General features: G+C 41.6%; 1 protein-coding gene across 1 annotated transcript in view; it reads right to left on the bottom strand.

Moving 5' to 3' along the window:
* The window catches only part of KCNN2 (potassium calcium-activated channel subfamily N member 2), a gene marked incomplete at its 5' end in the record, with an annotated part of 183,692 nt that extends 164,096 nt beyond the window's left edge, over window positions 1-19,596 (bottom strand). The window contains 3 exons of the mRNA XM_082652031.1: window positions 16,721-16,816; window positions 17,449-18,737; window positions 19,575-19,596. Coding sequence (XP_082508157.1) covers window positions 16,721-16,816; window positions 17,449-18,737; window positions 19,575-19,596 — 1,407 coding nt within the window. The remainder of the gene's footprint in view (window positions 1-16,720; window positions 16,817-17,448; window positions 18,738-19,574) is intronic.
* Window positions 19,597-22,320: the final 2,724 nt, after the last annotated feature.

Genomic DNA, 22,320 nt, shown 5'->3' with positions numbered 1-22,320 from the left:
TGGAGTTAAAACACTTTCTTCAAAATTTGAAACAAATGAGCCTCCTTTCCTAATTGAGGTCAGCAAACACCGACAGGGTCATAAGAATGTAAACCACACCCAGCCTAGCTTTTCAGAGACTAACTTACAAAGCACCAAGGATCACACAGGCCCAATGTCTCATCACTGGCCTCCACCAGAAAGGATTCTGAGTTCTGAGGCTCCCACTCAGACTCTCCATGAAAGTACTGATAGTTCCTACCACAGCCATTTTCCTCAGTTGTGATGATGTAACTCTAATTCCCACAGGCCATTCACCTCAATCCCAGAATGCAGATCCTACAGGTAGACTGAGGGCTTGTATCACAGCACAAGACTTCTACCCTACAGAAATCTGCACTTCCCAGGTGCGAGCAGGTCTACCTGAACCTCTGCTCATCACATACCTTAAGAAGCCTAAAATTGGAGCAAGGAATAAAGTAACTTATGAAACAAAGGCAGAAGAGACAGTTCTATGTGTATTTCTCTCTGTCTTTGTTGACCATCCTGGGCTGTAACTCAAAGGTCAGCAAACTTTTTCTGTAAAGTAAATATTTTTGGCTTTGCAGCCAAATGGTTTCTGTTGCAACCACTCAACTCTGCCCGTAGTGCAAGTTGTAGTGCAGAAGTAGCTGTATACAGCACGTAAACAAGTGTGTGCCAATAAAAATTTCTTTATAAAAACAAGTTGGATTTACCCAGGAGGCCAGATTTGGCCCAAGGGCTATAGTGTGCCAACCCCCTGCCCTAACTAATCAAGTATTTGCCTTCTCTGCCCAACCTCCCTCTTAACCAGAACGTGGTTCAACTACCTTGAAATATTATACATTATTATCCAACCCCCTTCCCACTTTGAGATCCTCCTAGACTCTAGGCTCTGCTTCCCTGCTTGGGCTATAATATTTGCTTAATAATAGCAATGATGGAAGAGTAGTAATAGAAGGGGTTAACATTTATTGAATGTGCCATTTACAATGTGCCAGGTATCACACAAGGTTCTTCATAAAGACTGTCTCGCTGAATCCTCAAAGCAATCTAGTGAGATAGGTATAATTCTCATTTCCATTTTACAAATAAAGAAAATGAGCCTGAGAGGTGTCAAATTTTCTTCTCATGGTCACCCAGGGTGAAGCTGAGTTCTAACCCCAATCTGTCTGGATCCACAGCCAGAGTTAAACGCCACCCTGGGCTGCTTCCCAGAAGCACATGTGGTTGTCCAGTTAGAAGGTGTCTATATGACCACTCCTCCTACACTTTCCTCTGGGGGGTGGGGCATACTTTGTGTTGCCACCCACACTCTGGTGGACAGTGACAGGCCCTGACAGATGACATCTATTACCTCGAGGCAGTGGCTCTTCTACTTTACATAAAGTTTTAACATTCAACATAAACCCAAGTACAAGTGCCAGATATGATGCACCATGACCGGAAAATGTTATATCTGTGCCTATTTGTCCTCTCTCCAACAACAGTGATGCACCCAAGGGTATTAGAGATCAGCACGTACCCTCAACTCGTCCCCTAGGTTCACAGTCAGACAGAGAATCTTGACACGACTGGAAATCTCAAAACACAGCATGTATTCCCACAGAAGATTCCCCAATGAAAACAAAGCTGGAGAGGCTGTCTTTTCTCCACTGTATATTCTTGCCTCCTTTATCAAAGATAAGGTGACCATATGTGCGTGGGTTTAACTCTGGGCTTTCTATCCTGTTCCATTGATCTATATGCCTGTTTTTGTGCCAGTACCATACTGTCTTGATTACAGTAGCTTTGTAGTAGAGTCTGAAGTCAGGGAGCCTGATTCCCCCTGCTCCGTTTTTCTTTCTCAAGATTGCTTTGGCTATTTGGGGTCTTTTGTGTTTCCATACAAATTGTGAAATTTTTTGTTCTAGTTCTGTGAAAAATGCCAGTGGTAGTTTGATAGGGATTGCATTGAATATGTAGATTGCTTTGGGTAGTAGAGTCATTTTCACAATGTTGATTATTCCAATCCAAGAACATGGTATATCTTTCCTTCTATTTGTATCATCTTTAATTTCTTTCATCAGTGTCTTATAATTTTCTGCATATAGGTCTTTTGTCTCCTTAGGTAGGTTTATTCCTAGATATTTTATTCTTTTTGTTGCAATGGTAAATGGGAGTGTTTTCTTAATTTCACTTTCAGATATTTCATCATTAGTGTATAGGAATGCCAGATATTTCTGTGCATTAATTTTGTATCTTGCTACTTTACAAAATTCATTGATTAACTCTAGTAGTTTTCTGGTAGCATCTTTAGGATTCTCTATGTATAGTATCATGTCATCTGCAAACAGTGACAGCTTTACTTCTTCTTTTCCAATTCAGATTCCTTTTATTTCTTTTTCTTCTCTGACTGCTGTGGCTAAAACTTCCAAAACACTGTTGAATAATAGTGGTGAGAGTGGGCAACGTTGTCTTGTTCGTGATCTTAGTGAAAATGGTTTCAGTTTTTCACCACTGAGGACGATGTTGGCTGTGGGTTTGTCATATATGGCCTTTATTATGTTGAGAAAAGTTCCCTCTATGCCTACTTTCTGGAGGGTTTTTATCATAAATGGGTGTTGAATTTTAATGGTGCTGGGAAAACTGGACAGCTACATGTAAAAGAATGAAATTAGAACACTCCCTAACACCATATACAAAAATAAACTCAAAATGGATTAAAGACCTAAATATAACGCCAGACACTATCAAACTCTTAGAGGAAAACATAGGCACAACACTCTATGACATAAATCACAGCAAGATCCTTTTTGACCCACCTCCTAGAGAAATGGAAATAAAAACAAAAATAAACAAATGGGACCTAATGAAACGTCAAAGCTTTTGCACAGCAAAGGAAACCATAAACAAGATCAAAAGACAACCCTCAGAATGGGAGTAAATATTTGCAAACGAAGGAACTGACAAAGAATTAATCTCCAAAATTTACAAGCAGCTCATGCAGCTCAATATCAAAAAAAGCAAACAACCCAATCCAAGAATGGGCAGAAGACCTAAATAGACATTTCTCCAAAGAAGATATACAGATTGCCAACAAACACATGACAGAATGCTCAACATCATTCATCATTAGAGAAATGCAAATCAAAACTACAAAGAGATATCATCTCACACTGGTCAGAATGGCCATCATCAAAAAATCCACAAACAATAAATTCTGGAGAGGGTGTGGAGAAAAGGGAACCCTCTTGCACTGTTGGTGGGAATGTAAATTGATACAGACATTGTGGAGAACTGTATGGAGGTTCCTTAAAAAACTAAAAATAGAACAACCATACAACCCAGCAATCCCACTACTGGCATATACCCTGAGAAAACCATAATTCAAAAAGAGGCATGTATCACAATGTTCATTGCAGCTCTATTTGCAATAGCCAGGACATGGACGCAACCTAAGTGTCCATCAACAGATGAATGGATAAAGAAGATGTTGCACTTATATACAATGGAATATTACTCAGCCATAAAAAGAAACGAAATTGAGTTATTTGTAGTGAGGTGGACGGACCTAGAGACTGTCGTACAGAATGAAGTAAGTCAGAAAGAGAAGAAAAAATACCGTATGCTCACACATATATATGGAATCTAAAAAAATGGTCATGAATAACCTAGGGGCAAGACGGGAATAAAGACACAGACCTACTAGAGAATGGACTTGAGGATACAGGGAGGGGGAATGGTAAGCTGGCACAAAGTGAGAGAGTGGCATGGACATACATACACTACCAAGTGTAAAATAGATAGCTAGTGGGAAGCAGCTGCATAGCACAGGGAGATCAGCTCAGTGCTTTGTGACCACCTAGAGGGGTGGGATAGGGAGGGTGGGAGGGAGGGAGACGCAAGAGGGAAGAGATATGGGGACATATGTATATGTATAACTGATTCACTTTGTTATAAAGCAGAAACTACTAACACACCATTGTAAAGCAATTATACTCCAATAAAGATGTTAAAAAAAAAAAAATCTGGAGGAGCTGAGAGGGATGGGTTATGTAAACACACCCAGCAGGGACCTCATAGATTGCTGGGTAGGAAGGGCTGCTCCTCAGAAGAAATGAACCAATGGGCAAATTTAAAACAAGTCAATGAGATGATTTGAAAATCCTGCTGTTCTTATCTTTTTGGTAAAGAGGACCAGACCTGTAGCACTTCATTGTAATTTTCCCCACTGTGTTTAAGAAAAAAGGGTGAAAGTCATCAACTTTTTTGATCCCACTGTAAATGTACAGGTCATCATTATACCAAGAGAGGAGAGAGGAAATGAGAGCCAATTAATAAAAATTTGTATTCAGCCTGGGAATTTAGCTAGAGCACATATCACCGGGGTATCTGAGCTCGTCACCTCCACCCCGTCAGCCACCCGATCTGATCCTATTCCTTTGTATTTGTTGAATTTGGTTCCCATGTGGCAACATATCATAATTCAGGTCTTGAAGATGAGCCCTCATCCCACCCTCCATCACATCAATCATCTTGCTGTGGTGACGTGTGTTCCTGCACAACAGTGCAGAAAAGACCTCTTGTTTTTGGGAAAACGCTGCAGAGAAAATGCTCACCACTGATTGTGCTGTGTGGTCCCTGCTCAAGACGTTCTGACATGGGCTTGAGGGACTAAGTCCTAAACACACATCCGCTTTCCCTCTGTGGCCAGCTGTATAAAACTGCAAAGAGACACACTTAATGGATTCATGATTTCGAAATAGCTGCCACTGAAGTAATTTGTGTATACAGCATCAGACTAAGCGAGACAGTGAACATGACAGTGAGTGGGATGGATCTACATCCCCCAATGTAAGGAGCACCCAAGGGACACATTCTGAGATGTGAAGCAAAACATGGCCCAAATGTAACAACCAAAAAATAGGAATAGTTGTCAAAAAGGATAAAAAAGACTGTGTAAAGCAGATATGCTGAAAGAAAAAAAAATACGGAAGACTAAGCCTTTAAAAAATGATATTTAAAAAATCTACAAGAGCCAGCGGATTCCAAATCAAAGATATTTTGAAAAATAGTTTTCAGCCTTAATACAGTATTGTTGCTTTTTACCCCCAAAACAAGCAAATTAGAGATTTCTCTTTGTATCACTACTGCTTAATTTTTGAAAGTCTGCCCAAATGCATTTTCATTAAGTACCCTCTCTGACATTGACAAATGCGAACAAATAGTGAGGGTTCTTGACTAAAATACTAAAGGGAAAGAAGTAAAATTCTATTCAAAATAATTTTCAACGACAGCATTAAAATTTACAATATTACCCACAGGTTTAAGCAAGAAGCTGAAGCTTTAAACTAACAGCATGTTCACTAAATAAATACATCTTCAGTTGTTTTTGCTTCGAAGGACAGAAAGCAATTCATGCTCTTTGATATAAAAACATTTTTTTCCAAATATGGGAGGATTTACCAGTATGAAAATTGACCTAAGGTAAGTTTCTAGAAGCCAAGACTTTTCGTCTTAAAATTTCATAGCTAAATCCACATAAAAGAAATTAAGTGTTCAGTCAATAACTCTGCTTGGGTGTATGTCTGGAAGTACTAGATATACCTGTGAAAAGGCATGAGGTGACTATAATAAAGCCCGCAGCCAACACTTTTACATCACTTTATATGTATGCAACTTGAATAAATATTCAGCCTAATTATGATCTTTCAATATTTTAAATGACCTTTGACCTTAAAAATAAATCCAATACTAGGATATAATTTCCCTTACTCACTCAACAAAAATTTAAGCAGTTTAAAGATTAGCACCTGTGTATTTTTTACTCCTCTTGACAGCAGACGCTATCCTCAAAAAAGCACTACCCAAGACCATGACAACGACATTATGGTGCTTAACGCCTCCTCCCCAAAATTCAGTATGCTTGTGTCAAAACTAATATATAAATATCGAATGAAATTTCCTTGGAAGACCAAAACTTCCTGATAGAAAGAAGACTATCTCAGTGAATAAGACCAACAGTGGATGCATATCCAAATTTCAATAGTCAGATTGCTTGGAAACAACCCCATCTTAACACCTTCTTGATAACCATTATGGACAGATACATAACTAGGTAAAGATGCTCAGATATTCAAGAAAGCACATGATAAAATTACAGATGTGAAACACTGGCTGTTAACACTTGTCTACACAGTTCAGTTCAAAGTTTATACTGTCTGAATCTCAATGTGTTTTATAAAGTCAAAAAGCAAAGAAAAAACTCACCCAACAATAACACATTGTTCAAAAAGAGAGATAATACAGACTCAACTAATGGTCATTTGAAATGAAACAGAAGAGAAGATATAAGCTGTCTGATAAAAAGTAAACCCAATCACTGAACCAAGTATATTTTGAGATGTTACTTGTCATATTGACACATGAAAATTCTTCTCAATTCTTTCCAATCAAGGTACTCCAAGCATGGTTGAGGGTGGTGGCATACTAAACAAAACTCTTTCCAGAGATAAACCTAATCCAGAAAAAGAAAAAAAATGCTTTTTATTTAAATATCCTGTAGACCTACAATGAATACAGACAGAAAATGCTGTCAGTTACAGTCCTTTATACATATGCCTGTGACTGTTTATTACCTCTCATCCTTTCAGCAGGGGTTTAATACCAGAATTTTCCATTATCAAATTATTCCCTTTGCTTACTTTTCAGGGCACTGCACTTAACTCTTTTAAGTCACCAGGGTCCTAATTAGTAGGAGATGCCATCGGCTGTGACCTGGATGTCTGAAGGAGTTAATGTAGCTCACAAAGCTTCCAGCAGAAGCCACACCTATGGTGTGTTTATAGGGGAAATGGCTATTTTGGTAAAACATGGTGACCCCTAACATTATAGTACTCTAACACTAGTTTACTGATCTGAAACCTGACAACCAAAATGAACACTTACCTCCTCAGACAGCCAACTTGCCCCAGGGAAAATCTAAACTAAGTTTAAAAAAATATTGGCTGTCCTTAATGGAGATCAAAGCTTTTATTAAAAAAAAAGAACGCACACACACACACATACCCCTATTCTAGATTAAGTGTGAGTAAACTAATGAACACTGTTTGAATGCACACCTTTTTTTTTTTTTTTCCTGTTCCCTCCTGTACGATTTGTAAAAGAAGAAAAAAATATCACTGTTGCCCAGAGCCCAGAGAAGCTGGGCTCCAATTCCTCCCCTTCCACCCCAACGAACCCCGAAATAGCTAACAATAACCAGCAGCTGACACCTAAATAGCCCTCACCACATGCCAGGCAGCATTCTAAGTGCTTTATATATATATACACACAAATATATACACTCAATCCTCACAACAACCCAATGAGAGAGGTACTCTATATTCCCCATTTTACAGACAAGGAAAGTGAAGTACAGAGAGATTAAGTAATATGTCCAAGGTCACACAGCTAACTAGTGGCAGAGCTGGGTACAAGCCCAGACAGATTGGGCTCCAGAAGCAGCACACAAAGTCATGAGGCAATGCTGCAAAAACAGTAAACAACTCAAAGGAGAGTCTGATTGCTTTGCTTTGCTCAGCAGGAAAGTTTGTAGAGAAAAATTTCAGAAATTATGGTTTTTACAGCTTCCTATAATAACAAAGACTGGGAATATCTGTGGACAAAGTTATCTTCCAATACTGCTTTTGCATCATTTCTATATAAACTTTAATTATTAAGCAGGAATACCCTTTTACAAACCTGGTTAGCCAAGATTTAGAAACCAAAATCATGGAGAAATAGGAAGCTATAGGAGACTCCAGAGAAGCACATTTCTAGATTCACAAAGGAGGACAGTACTCAGAATACTAATCAGGAAATGGATCCTAGACACTCCAGAAAATAATCAAGTCAGTTATTTAACAAAGTGGTTTGTAAGTACTTTAAAAATGAAAGGCATGATATAAACCTTTGGAAGGACCATTTGACAAACTCTCAGTTGCCTTAAATAATATTCTTTAACTAAGTAATTTCTGCCTTGGCAATTTTTCCTTAGGAACTCATCAGAGATGCTTACACAAGTTCATCTGCAAAGGTATTTATTACACAAATATTTTAAATAGAGTCTTTCTAATTTTTCTTAAGGGTCCAAAAATAAGGGAAAGGATTAAATTGCTTATAGCTATATGATGCAAAAAAAATTGGAATGTTTAATGGCATGGGGAAATGAATAGAAAATTACATGAAAAGAACACTAAATTTCCTTATCCTGATATATAGCAAATATCAGGTCCATTTACTTCATATAAATACATTATATCACAATAATAATTATCTCTGGGTGGTGAGATTAAACTAACATATTCTTTTTCATGTTATCTATGTTTTACAGATTTCTAACATAAATGTTTACTAATTTTATAATCTGGAGAAAAAAACAAAATTTTTAAGAGAAAAGGCATTTGGTCATGAAGCCTAATACATTATAATGCTTAAAATGATAAGCTCATCAGTCTTGTTTCCTTCTTGGATATCATGAATAGACTGGCAGATCATGAGACTGCACAGAATACATGGATTTCAGCAAGGGATCTGAAAGTCCTCATGACATTCTTGTAGAGAAACGTAGGCTGGCTGATAGTCAGGGTTCAGAGAGTTGTTAGTACGTGAAAAGCTGAACCAAATATCATGGATGAACAGATGGCTAACTACAAAGAAGGTCCTACTTCTCAGCTCTGACCGTGCCTTCGGCATGGGTACCCAAGCTACACTTTTCAAAGTCATGGCTAGTGAGAAGCTAGGAAGAGTTGGATGTGTGAAAACTGGGTAACAGCCACTAACATTGACCATGTTTCTGGAACAGAATTTAGCACTGATGTGGGTCTTTCCAATGCCAGAGCCCCCTCCACACACAACATTTTCCAAACCTAAGTAAGTGTTTGTCAAATAAACATCACAATTATGATTCAAATAATTCTGACAGGCTAAAACACTCACCTGAAACCAAGATGCTATTTAACAGAGTCAGTAAATGTAAAGCCCTACATTCAGTTCAGTAACAATTTTACAAGTGTACTTGGCAACAGTTTGGGTGACGCAATGACCATTTTAGACTAAATAACAGTCAGCACAATGGAGGATTTTTGTTGAACGGAGGTAACAAGTACACTGGCAGATCCCATCTGAAAGTACTGAGTACATTTCTGACCTTACTCAAAGTGGGAATTCAACAAAACAGAGTAAGTCCAGAAGAATATGATCAGGGACATTCTAAGCCTGATTGGGAAAATTCAAAGAAACGGGGACTATTTAATTAGGTGGGCATTTAAAGGGACCTAACCAATATTTAAATGTTTGCTCTGTAATTCTGGGAAGAGGGGGAATCAAATTACTCTGTTATACTGGAAATTACAGTTTGTGTTCTGTTTCTACCATTCCACTGAAACTGCTCATCAAGGTCAGCAACGACCTTGAACTTGCCAAATCCAAAAGGCACCTCCCTACCCGATATTAACTGACTTCATGGCATTCAGTAAACAGCTCTGTGCCCTCCTTCCAACACTCCCGTTACCACCTCTAGGACAAGTCATTCTTATCTCTTTTCTCTAGTTCCTGCTTCACACAACCTCTAGATGTCAGAGGTTGATCTGCTCTCGACCTTCTTCTCTCATTCCTCTATTTTCTCTCAGTGATTTTATCAATTCCTGTGGGTTTAAATAGTCTCTACGCTGATTACTGGCCAATTTAAATTTCCACTCCACACCTTTTCTCTGAACTCAGGGTTCTCTTGTATAATCAGAAGCATTTCCACCAGAAGCATTCCTGATTCCACATGCTACCCTTCAATGTGAGTTCTCCCCTGTCAGCATCACACACTCAGATGCTCCACCCAGAACCCTGAGAATCATCTTAGCATCACCTCTTGCCCTCACCTGTCATACCCAATCACTAAGATGTCCATTCTACCTCCAACCTGGGTCTTGAATCAGACCACTTCTCTTCACTTCCACCACTACTACCCAAGCCAAGTGAGCGTCATCTCTAAATGTGACTTGCCAAGGGTCTGCAGACCAATCTCCTCAGAGCTTCAACAAAAGGTCTGCTTAAACAATAAGCTGGATCATGACTCTTCTGTGCTTTAATGGTGGCCTCATGCACTTTGAAGAAAACATCACAAAATTCTTGTAATGGTCTCAGGACACTTCAGTATCAGACCCCTGCCTATCCACTCTCACCCCATCCAGTACCACCGTCGCCCTGCTTGGGCCACACTGGTTTGCTCTCAATTGTATAAGTGCAGGAAACTCCTTTCAGCCATGAGGGCTTGGAAAAGTTTGTTCCTCCAGACTCTGCCAATAGCTGGTAACTTCTTTTCCTTTATGTCTCAGCTTAAAAGTCACTTCCTTAGAGACTGCTCCCAGGACCACCCTGTCTGATGTGTACAACGCTCTGCCCCCAATTATTTTCTATCACAGCCTTTCATGACCCCTTTATGACACTTATCACAACTTCCAAGGATTTTCTTCCTTTACTTAATTTTTGTCTCTCTCCTTAACCCCGCCTGCTTGGAATGTCAGTTCCAAGAGGGAAGGAACCTTACTGTCTTATTCCTCATTGTATTAGCAGAGCTCAAAAACTTTTTCAATGTTGAATATGGGAAGGAATAAAACCAGACTTCACTCCCAACATAAGGAAAATCTTCCTAAAATTAAGAGTTGTCTGGCAATGGAATAGACAGCCTTGTACAGACAAACTGACCATCAGGGGAAGAGGGATCAAGCAGAAATTGGGTGGCCACTTTTATCTGAGATGACATAAAGGGAGTTTCCATGCTGGGTGGGATCCTGGGCAAGATAACAATTCAGGTCCTCTCCACACAGTTTCCAGTTCTATAAAGAGAATTCTAAAGGAGTTTCAGGTTAAACATATACTCCCAAAGTAGCAAACATCATAATTCCTAATGAGAGGAAATTCTCACTAAAACGGCCCCATGAAACCACTTTGTACCCTGACCAAAAGTAACTTCCTGAAGTTAAATCAGTGCAGGCTCCCTCTGTCCACCCTGCCAGATGTGGTTTGGGACAATGACAGCCCACAGTGGTCTCCTTTCCAAGCTGTACAAAACGTGGCCCAGAAACGAGTTGGCAGATCAAGCGAACCCACTCGCAGTAAACCTAAAGTTCCACTCTTCATTCATTTGTGATGCTGCTCTGTAAACACACCAGGATCGCTTTATTTAGTGTCACATCCATTAATAATGCAGAGATCTTTATACAGGCAGGCAGAGAAAATTGGCCCTGAGTGATTTCGTTACTACAGGGTATACACGAAGTCAAAGGGACTGAGAGTCTCATTACAACTCTGTAGAAGTTGCTGGCAATATAGACAGCGGTTGTGGAGCTGACCACCACACAACAAAGCAATTCAGGCAAGGTATCCACTTCATGATCTTCTGCAGTCTTACAGTCAAAGAGTTAACTCTTCTCTCCCTCATACTATAGATATACGAGAGACCTAAAGACCAGTCGAAGACCATTCCTTCTACTCTTTTAGCTTCCTTCATCTCTAACTTTTTTTAAAGTAAAAAACCCAAAAATATGGCCAATGCTTGCTTCTGATGGCACCTTTACAAGGATTGGTCATTTTGTCAGCAGATTAGATAACGCACCACTAGATATTCCAAAATGTTGCTAATAAGCCTATGAGGCCATGAGCTTTATCCTTGAATTTTTCACCAAAATAAAATGTTTTTTCAGGAAGATAGTAAACTTTACAAAGCCAAAGATATTTAAAATTCCTTTTTATAACATTCAGTGTTAACAATGCTGTGGGGAAATAATGTGTAGGGAAGCCGAGAATGAGAACTCTGAAGACCTTTCTAAAGGGCTGGTGGGCAGTACTTTCCATTTAAAATACAAACTCCCTTTGATTCAACAATCTGTCCGTTGGATATATGCCATATGTGTATCCTCTAATTAGTAGATTTAAATAGTATACAAGAGTGTTCATTTTTATTATGGCTTATACCAGCAAAAGCTTAACAGTAAGCCACAGTGCATCCGTAAAATGGGATAATAAACAGTTGCTAAGAAAGAATGAGATGGGTTTCCATGTGCTGACAATAAAAAACCTTCAAGATATATTAAGCAAAAAAAGCACAGTATGTGTGTCTCTAAACACAACTAAATATTCATTTTTGAAAATTCTGGAGAAATGTATGAGAAATTTAAAAGTGGTTGTCTCTGAAACACTGGATTGAGAATGTGACTATCATATTTATTTTAAGCTCTTCTGGACTAGTTATTTTCACTGTGTGTAGTCATTATTATTTTATTAATAAGAATAATAACTATATGCAGTATTTTCTGCATGGTCTGGAAGCATCTACTTGCTCTCTGCAGGAGTGGGAGAGCGAGCATTCTTTCCCATTCTCCACAAGGTGAGCCAGAGTCTACTCAGTGGGCACGTAGCCACCCCTCCTCAACCAGTCCAGGAGACTTCAGAGGTTGCTGAGGTCCCTGCCCACACTCACTCCTTCCCCCTTTGTGTGGCCTACATGCACAGGTAAGGGGTAATTTTCATTTCTGCTCTTCCACTTTTAGATGTATATCATCCATCTCTGAAAAGCTGACTTAAGGGAGAATGTGTAGAGTTCTTCCACTGCAAGAGATACCAGGGGAAAATCAGTGTTTCCCTTAGTGCTATTTATTCTATAAGTATATTATTACCAAAACAAAACCAAGGAAATAAAACCATTTTCAACTTTAAAGTATAGCACTCTCCATTCTGCCAAATCCCATGAGAACCAGAAAGATCACAGTCCAAGGGGTTTTCTTCCCAACTTAGAATCTTGTATTTGCCTATCTCAAAATACTAAACAACTCTTTCAACTAAAATTGCTTCCACAAGAGAAAGTCGAGTACACTAAAGTTGAAAAGATGAAGTGCAATCTACATTCAACTTATTCGATGTTGAAGACCTTAAAGAGTACTTGAACATTGTTTTGTTCTTATTCCATCAAACAAATGCTTCCAACCCTACAGAAGAGGGGGGAGAAAAAGAAAAGTCACAGGAAATCATGCCTTTGTTTTTCCTATTATTTGACCTTGGACTTGAGGTGGGGAAGCTACTTAAAGTATCAAGTGACCTTTCCAAACTGTATAAAACAATCCCCATAGTACTTTTCCTTTGTCAGAAGGTTGTGATACAAAGGCATTTGCTAAAATTTATTTTATGTATCTATTCATCATTTTTTGACTTTACTGATGAATACAGAAAGTAAGGCCAAATGTCTATTTGAAAAAATCTAATATCTACTTAGCTGAAAATCTGCTCCCACTAAATCTGATTTTATATAAGCTTTCTGATCCCTCCCCCCAAAAAAGTAATTTCATTTTTGTTTTGAGGGGATGTAAAAGTAATTAGTGAAATAAGCAAACTATAGTCTGGTGCATTGAGCTGTCTGTGGTACTGAAAAAATGACACCAAAGCTGAAATGTACTGAGCTAAGCTCTTACAAAGCCTCTCCATCACACTATTTTAATTCAAGCACTTCCGTCCATGACTCACCTGAACCATCTATTTTGATAGACTGTGTATAAACATTTTATAAAAGGTCACACTGACTTGCTTTCCAAGGTTCTCCATGGAAATGTCAGGGCCTCCCCAAGCTTCGTTAAAGCAATTCCGGTGGGCAGAGAGCCAGAACATTGGCTATAACACTTACTTTTCCTGAATGCAGTAAGAAATCCTACCACGTACCAGAAACCCACACTAGCTAGCTCTCACTATCCAATCATCATACTGCTATGCTAAAAAGAAAAAGAGGAAGTGTCACATTAGACTGCATGCTATGCCCAAGAACATGCTCTGAACAGCAGCATAACCCCCGCATTGAGTTCCTTAACTCAAAGCTAATCTATATACTTAGAATTCTTAATAGTAAACTGAGAAGTACCTATTTGCTTAAAACTTATGAAAGAAGCACATCTATAGCAGTGACATCAATAAGTTAAAAAGGGGTCAATTCATCATTTTCCACACATGGATACATTAGCCTATGCACTTGATTTTCCTGTGTTTCAGAGTGAACTATTTCAGCAGCAATCACTGACTACTCTCTGGATAAACTAGAACATGTTTTTTCTGGTTCTTGATTCCCAGCTCAGGGTCTCCACATTTATTTGGTCCTTTTCCATTTCATATTTTTAAAAAAGCATCTCAGGTAAGAATTTGGAACTTCAGCTTGAGGAAAACAAAAATCACTCTAGATTAAACACTGAATGTAAAAGCTACATCCAAAACAACTAAATGATATTACCTGAGCATCCATTTTGAAATTATCTTAAGTGTGGTTGGTTTAGCAGAAACCATGTATCAAGTCAGATAATTCCAATTATAAAAATATAACTTTTTGTGATGTTTATGTTGCCCCAACAATAAAGAGGTTCACTGTGCTTATAACCCTTAGAGGGGGAATTCATGTCTTCATTTTTATCACCCGTGCTCTTCGTACTCTAATCAGTATATCTATGCATTTGTATAACAGAAATGGTCCTCAAAATTAGCCAGGGGTGGAATTCTTTCAAGTGTGAAATGATCTTTAAAAATATGACTTCTTTTATTTGTATTACTTTCTCTAAGTTTTAAGAGTCCTAATATGGTATCAAAAATTTTTTACACCACGTAATTAACATCTGGCCAATGTTAACGGCCAATGTTTGGTCCTCACAAACTCCTATAAGTTATTTCAAAAAAATCTCCCCATAATTCTTAAAAGGTTAGCATTTTCAGGAAGACACTTTGTTCTTGGTGTTAATACCATCAAATGTCCTCCGCCTTGAATGCTTGTTTTGCTGTGTGTTTTTCAGAAGGAACAGGAATAATACGAAAGCTGATGTTTAATTTAAAAAAAAAAAAAACAGCAAGGTCTCTTTCTAGGGTGGATTAAATAAAACTACTCTGGTCTTCAAGCCAAAAAAAAAAAAAATTAAATTACTTGATTTTTATAAATACCTAAGAAGATTTTAGAAAAACCGTTTAAGTCTAATCCTATTCAAATACCAAATGTTTGGATTTAGAGAGGAACCACAGACAAAGACATGTCCATGTTCAGGGTTGCTAACAAGCAGTAGCAGAGTGCAGCAGGAAGCATTCTGGGTGGAAGCTAGGAGGACAGGCCTGGTCACGCTCTGCACTGTCTAGCTATGGAATCTGGCAAGCTGGTCACCTCTTCTGACTGCAGGTACCTCATCTGTAAACCAAGTCAAAGGGCCATTAGACCTATTTTGTTCCCTAGCCTTAAGTGTCTACCCTTCAAGTCAAAATGAAAAGATACTCTCATGATGCTTAAGTTACATTTTAGTATTACTTTAAAATGTTTGAAAGAATCTCAAAAGCCCACGATCATTAGTGCTGAATTAAAGATGTGTAATTATTTAATAGTAAACTGAGAAGTAATTAAAGATGTGTGAATTATTAAAATTTTAAAGGGTCCAAATGTGTTTGCCTTGTTTTGGCAGTGCAGTTTTATTACTTAACTCTAAATATTCTCACTCTTTCTAATTCTCATTCTCTATCCTCCTTCCTTCAAAATCACACTTTTCAAAGTCTTTGCAAATTTGAAAGCATGATGAAGTAATTTCTCCCCCCTCATGTGGGGTCATGTGTATCTTTATTTTGCTTGGGCAATAGCTAAAATTGGTTTCTTCCATATTTAGTATGTTTTTGCAAATTACTAACTTAAAATTAATTTAACTTATAATTAATGCTAAGTTATTTAAATTCAACGGCAACTCCTAAAGGAAAGCAGCCTAAATTCGAGGGTTTAATAGTTCTGCCAAATGCCTAACACCTGATCCAAAAAAATCAGAAAATGCATATTAGTGTAAGTTCTAAACTGGAAAATCTCAATCTCTCTTAATTTTTGAAAACTCTAGTTATTTTATTCCCAAACCTTAATATTCCTTTAACTGAAAGCTACAGCAAAATAAACAACTTAAAAGACAACCCATGAATTTTAGACGGACTATTCTGAAATGGTCAGTAACAGTCAAATCTAACAATAGAGTTCCTGGCTACATTTAAACAAAACAAACATTTTCCTAACAAGTTCACTCACAAGGGCAGTGGCCTTTGCTCTTAAGTGACATTTTTAATAAATAATGTAACGATTGTACCTGAAAATCTACCAAACTACCAGATATACAGAATTTGTATTCTTAATTTACAACAGATTTTTTTCTTCAACTTTACAGTAAGATATAGAAAAGGTTAGAGTTTTCTTCTTGTCTTATTGATATACAGTAGCAAGAAATATCACGGGCCTATTTTCTTCTCTAAGCTACAGTTATGGAAGGTGATACACATGGGCACAATCTTCCATAATGGCCCACCCATCTTGTTAAATGTTTATTAGACAAGAATACACATTTACCTGGCGGACTAAGGCTAGTATATAACTGGCCTTGAGCAAAACAAATACAGTGCCTGATATGGAGAAGTGGATCTACCTAAAGAAGAGAGGGGAAAATCTGAAAGGTTTAACAAATACATCCTGGAAACTACTGCACATTTACATGCTGCACTGTTTGTTTTGTTTTTAACTTCTTGAAAGAACAAGTCAGGTGCTAAGGTAAGAATACAGCGTGTGTCTTCTGTAACCTCAAGCAAGGACACGAGAGCTTGGAAAAAGCGTTTGCTGCCTTGCACTTCCCCCAGCTGAAGTCATTCATAAACAGCAGAACCCCGAAGTTACCTGTATTTCCCTGGCGTGGTACACGATGATCAGACCGAGCAGGATGATCGTGGAGAGACTGATAAGGCATTTCAGAGCTAAGGAATACAGCGACGCCTGCAACACAGACAGAAGCACTTTTTTTAAAAAAAAAAAAAAAAGAAGAAGCACTTTTAACCACCTTTAAGATCCGGGGGGTCGGTCAATCCCCAGCAAGGGGACCTGAATTCCCAGTAGGAGGATGGGGGTAGGGGCACCTGTCTCGGCTCTGTGATCTGTCAGATCATTTGGCCTCACAGGAAAGTGAGAGAGGAGATCCCGGAAGGCCAAGCAGCGGGGTCCTCGACACCACAGACCCAAGCGCAGCTCGTGGCTCTCAAAACCTGAGAGGAAGTTATCCTTGAGTTTAAGCGCTTGGGTTTGAAAGGGGCCTCCGACATCGTGAGCACCAGGAGAGGAACAGAGCATGCTTTCCTCACCGACTCCTGAAATCACTTCTTTAACGTGCCCAAACTCGCTGGGCATTCACTGCCTCCAGAACTTTGCGCGCGGAAAAGCTTCCTCTCCAGAGTTGCCTTGCGGATTAGGGGAGCGAGTCTCAGCGGTGCTCGCCGTCCCGGCGGGCACCTTCAATTGTCCGGGAAAAGCTCGGAACTGGCAGGCAGAGAGTTCCCACCAGCGCCCATCCCAACCACCCGGTGTCCGGCTCTGCGGCCCGGGAACGGTGAGCAAAGGGCTGGAGCACTTACCTTGTCGTAGGCGCCCCACGACAGCTCGGTCTCGATGACCATGACCACGATGCCGAACATGCCGAAGATGAGCGCGTAGTCGCTGAGCCGCTTGCGCTTCTCGAACAGGGCGCGCCGGTGGCCCAGCTTGTAGCCGATGTTCTGGTTCTTCTTTTTGCTGGACTTGGTGCCACCGCTGCTGCCATGCCCGCTGCCACCGCCGCCGCCGCCTCCAGCGCTGCCTCCGCCGCCGGCTCCGTAGAGCGCCAGGTTATTGGAGTTGTTGTGCTCCGGCTTAGATACCACGATCTCCGGGGCTGAGGACGAAGCGGCGGCGGCCGCGGCTGCAGACGGGGAGGACGCGCCGCCACCTCCTCCAACAGACGCCGGGGGCTGTAGGGGCTGTGCCTCGGAGTCCATCTCGTGCAGGTTCCGGCGGGACGCGCTCAAGTTGCTGAGCGGCCGCATGACGCCCCCGTTGTACCTACAGCTGCTCATGGCTATTTCGGTGAAGGGGTTGCTCTCGCGGCGCGCCTGGGGCTGGCTGTGCTGGTGGTGCGCCGGGTGCGGGTGGTGGTGGTGGTGGTGGTGGTGCGAGAGCGGGGGCCCGGAGCCCAGGCTGCCGAGGCTGCCCGTGGGGCTGGCGGCGGGCTGCAGGCTGTGGCACTGGTGGTACTGGGAGGCGGACGCCGGCTGCTGCGCGTACTGCTGCCGGAGCGCACTGGCATGGCTGGACGGCGTCAGCTCGCTCACATTGAGCTGGCTGCCCCGGCGCGACGAGCAGCAGCAGCAGCACGACGAGCCTGACAGCGGCGAGGAGGTACGGGTCCGGAAGGCGCCGCCGGGCGAGGAGGTGCGGAGCAGCAGGGACAGGTTATCCCCCGCCCCCGCCCCCGGGGCACCGGAGGAGGCGCAGCTGTTGCACCGGAGGCATGGGCTGCTGCCGCCGCTGCCCTGCTGCTGGTGCGCGAGGTGCGGGGGGTGGTGAGGGTGCGGGAGGGGCGCGAAGGGCGGGCACGGCTTGTCCTGGCTCTGCTGCTGCTGCTGGCAATGCAGGTGTGAGGAGAGCGGTGGCGGTGGCGGTGGCGGCTGCTCCGAGAAGAAGCCGCGCTGGAACTGCAATGGGGTTTCCATGTCAGGGCTGTTAAAGCTGCAGGGAGACCAGGCGGTGGTGCACCCTGCGCAATGCGTTATGGTAGGGAGCGGAGACTCCTGCTGCTGGTGCGAGGAAGGGCCCATGCCGGCTCCGGTAGAATCCAGGCGGCGCGTCCAATTGGTTGGGCTCACCAAAACAATGGGCATGACATCACCTGCGGGGACCAAGACTGAGTTTGCAGTGCGCGCGGTTTAGGGGAGCGTGTGAGAGGGAGAGAGATGGGGGCGGGGGGGGGGGGTAGAATCTGCAGAATGAAAACCCTCGGAGGCGCAGGCCAGGACAGGGTGAGGGCGGGGGTTCCACCTGCTGATTGGGAGCACCCGTGAGCACCACCAGGTAGTGCAGCGGGTCTGCAGAGGAAGGAGGAAAAAACAGGCGTCCCCTCCTTCCCGTGCCACCACCCTCCTAACTAGTGCCGGACGCGCAGTCTAGATCCCCTGCACCGGGCACTGCAGCACGTTGAGCTACCCCAGCCAGGGGGTCAGGCGAGGGAACAGTGCGGAACCCGGGCCACTCCTCCACCGGCATGCACGCCTCTTAGAGCTGCAGAACAGCAGCCTCCTCGCCCCACGCCCACTTCTCCCTAATTGTCCCGCTGAGAGTGGGCTGCCGGCTGCCCGCCAAATAACTGCGGGGGCACCCGCTTTGGAGAGAAAAAGTTTGACGACTAGCTAAGCCAGTGCAGCAGGGCTTAGTGAGAACCCCGGGGCCTGAGCCCTTGTTTGGCCGCTGCGAGACCCGAACGGGCCCGGCTCACCGATCTTCCCCACGCCGCTGGTCTCTGGCGCCGGGGAGTCGGGATTGGCTGCGCGGTGCTCTCGCCCTAATGCGCTGCGGCGCGGGTAGGGTTAACCTCCTTGGCGCCTGGGCCTGGGGAGGATGGGGGCGGGGCCGGAGGAGGGGATCCCCTTCGTCCGCGGGAGGAGCCCGCGCGGGCTTCCCGGGTCCCCCTGGCGGGGGCGGAGGGCTTTCCCCGCCACTGCCTGCTCACATTTGCGCCTTCTGCAGAACATGAGGGGCTGGCGCCCCCGGCCGCCAGGTCCTGGGCTACGGCGCTCAGGCCCTCTGGCCGCCCCAGTGGGTAGGTCCGCGGGCTTTTCCTGCCATGAAGAAGAGGTTTGCTCGAGAGTCTGGGGAATGCTCAGCGACCGCCGGCCACCAGCTTGTCTTCTGTTCTTCCTCCTCCACACCTGCAGCACAGACACAAAGCAAAGGCGGATCACTGTGGCGCAAACACCTAGCATCTTCTGTGCCAAGCCCTGACTGCGGCGGGGGCGGCGGATGGAGAGGGGCCTGGCGCTGGCTGATTCACACCGGCAGTCATAGCCTGGCTAGGAAATTATTAATAATAACTCGGACTGAATAATAGCTGCCTGGGGACAGTGCTGGAGTTTTGCTAGAGTTAGGTGTAATATTTATTTATTTGCTAATAAACTAATAAAAATTACGCTTTGTGTCTCACAAATTTCCTGTGATGTGTCCTTCTTTTGGGCGATATACTAACACAAAGCGGTAGGGAACCCTTTCAAGGGTTCGTTGTTACTGCTCCATCTTAAGTCATTATCGTTTGTATTTCTTTGTAAGTTGAGATTCCCGTCTCCAGAAAAGGGAATGAAATACACTGGCCAGTTGAATATTTGTTTCCCTTTTAAATCGTGATTTTAGAGCATGATTTGTATGATAGAAGTTATAACGAGTTAGAAATTAAAGTGAAAGCGGATCACCCTCATTAGGTAATTGGAATTCTCAGCTGGATCCAATTTCTTGATATTCTACTCGGCAGCTACCCTGAAGTTGCTTACCACGTACCTGCTCCTAAGAGAGAGTTCGCGTTTTCAGTGCCTTGGAGTGAATAATTCATTTTAGGATATCCTTTGGATATGAGTTAAGCAATTTTAATTTTTTGTGCATGCAAGTAAACAGATCCAGAAGAAAAAAAGGGAGAGGGTTGCTTTTAGTCCCACAGAACTTGCATTTCTCTGTAGTCTTGGTCAAAAATAGAATTTGAATGGCTAAAAACTGGAGACAGCATTTTATTTTTATATTCCATGATGATTTTTGGTAATTTAATAAAATTTGTTTAGAATTTTGATCATAGAATCTTTGTGGTAGCAGAGTAGCTCTGCATGAATTGTGTGGTGAACATGACTATTAAAAACAATTCTAATGAGTAATTTGAAATTACAATGAAAGCTTCCAAATTAAAATATTTTCACCTTCTGGTGTGAAACAAAATTCAACTCAAGCACAAAATCCATAATACATTCATTTTCACTTTATAACAAATTATATGAGCTTTTTCTCATTGCTACGCATAGCTGACTAAGTGAAAAAGTTTGACTCATCCTTCCAAACCTAAATACATCAAATACATTTATCATGGTAAATTAATACTTTCATTAGCCTTTGGTAAATTTTGTTGAACGACTACATCAATCCCCTCTCCAAATATCACAATAATTGTTACCAGCACAAAATTAGATATAAGGTTCTAAAGTTATTAAAATGTCATTCTAAAAAGTAATGGCTGCAAAAAAACACAAAAAAGTAATGGCTGCATCTTCTATTGTCAAACTGACTTTCTCAAATAGCAAATTCAAAGCTTCAAAGAAGTTCCATAGATAAAATAACAGGGAAAAAATTATTGTATCTTTTGCCATGTATATCTCTATGCCTTAGTACCGGATTAGGTGCAGTGCCTTTAGTCATGTAGAAACAGAGTGTTTGCTGAGATTTACGACAATGATGGAGTTAACCACTGCTCACAGAGGGGGATCAGGGGAGGAAAGGGTGCACAAGGTAAGAAAGAAATGGAGATTTGGCAAACAAAATGAGGAGCTGTCAGAATACCAAAACTCAGATTAACAGTGCTTCCACCTAGTCAGTGCCTTACAAAAGCTCATGAAATAATATAGTTATGTAAAACCCACTGTGATGGAGAAAGAGGAGAGCAAGTCAGTCAGATATTTATCATCTTTCTGTTTCAGGGAATCATCTGATCACACACACTCAAAAAATCTTCTTGCTAATAAATGTCTGTATTTGGAGTACAATAATCCACTATTAGTATGGTGATGAAAAGCGACAAGATGCCCCGACAACTTTGTTTTACTTTTAGTCTGAATCCTCATAACTTTATTGTTTGGGGCATTTTACACTATTGGGTTATGACAGGGGCACATTTAAGAAGTTCTCCTTTTCATCAATCCTCTTTTCTTTATAAAATTAACAAATGGATTTTAAGCTTATATGTAAACTTTTCATATAGCATACCATAATTTTGCTTTTTTCCCCATATATAGGATTATAGATGCGACATGTAAAGTTAAGCAGTTAGAACAACAAAGACAATATTCTTCCATGTGGATAGTACTTAGCACATAGTAAACACTCATTTATATTTGTGAGAGTGAGGAGGGAAGGAGAGGAAGAGAATTACGAAAGATTGAAAGGCGACAATACAAGGGCCTATAACCTCCAATAATAAGCTCTTGGAAAATTGCATGTGCTTCTCTTTCTGTCATTAAGATATATAAGTGCTGGAATTTCTCTAGTTTAACACCAGAGGTCATACTCATCCACAGAATACATTTCAAATACTATCAGTTAAATACCTTTATTTCCAGTGTCACATTCTTGTAAAAATTCCCTGTTTTTTTTTTCCTTATGGATTAGAAAGATTGCTTTTGAATTTGGATGTTTCTGATCTATCTGCAAAGGCAGTCAGAACAGCTGAT

The sequence above is a fragment of the Grampus griseus genome (assembly GCF_964374135.1).
Source record: "Grampus griseus genome assembly, chromosome: 3".
In the NCBI taxonomy this organism is placed as follows: Eukaryota; Metazoa; Chordata; class Mammalia; order Artiodactyla; family Delphinidae; genus Grampus; species Grampus griseus.
This window is presented reverse-complemented; position numbering and strand designations above follow the sequence as displayed.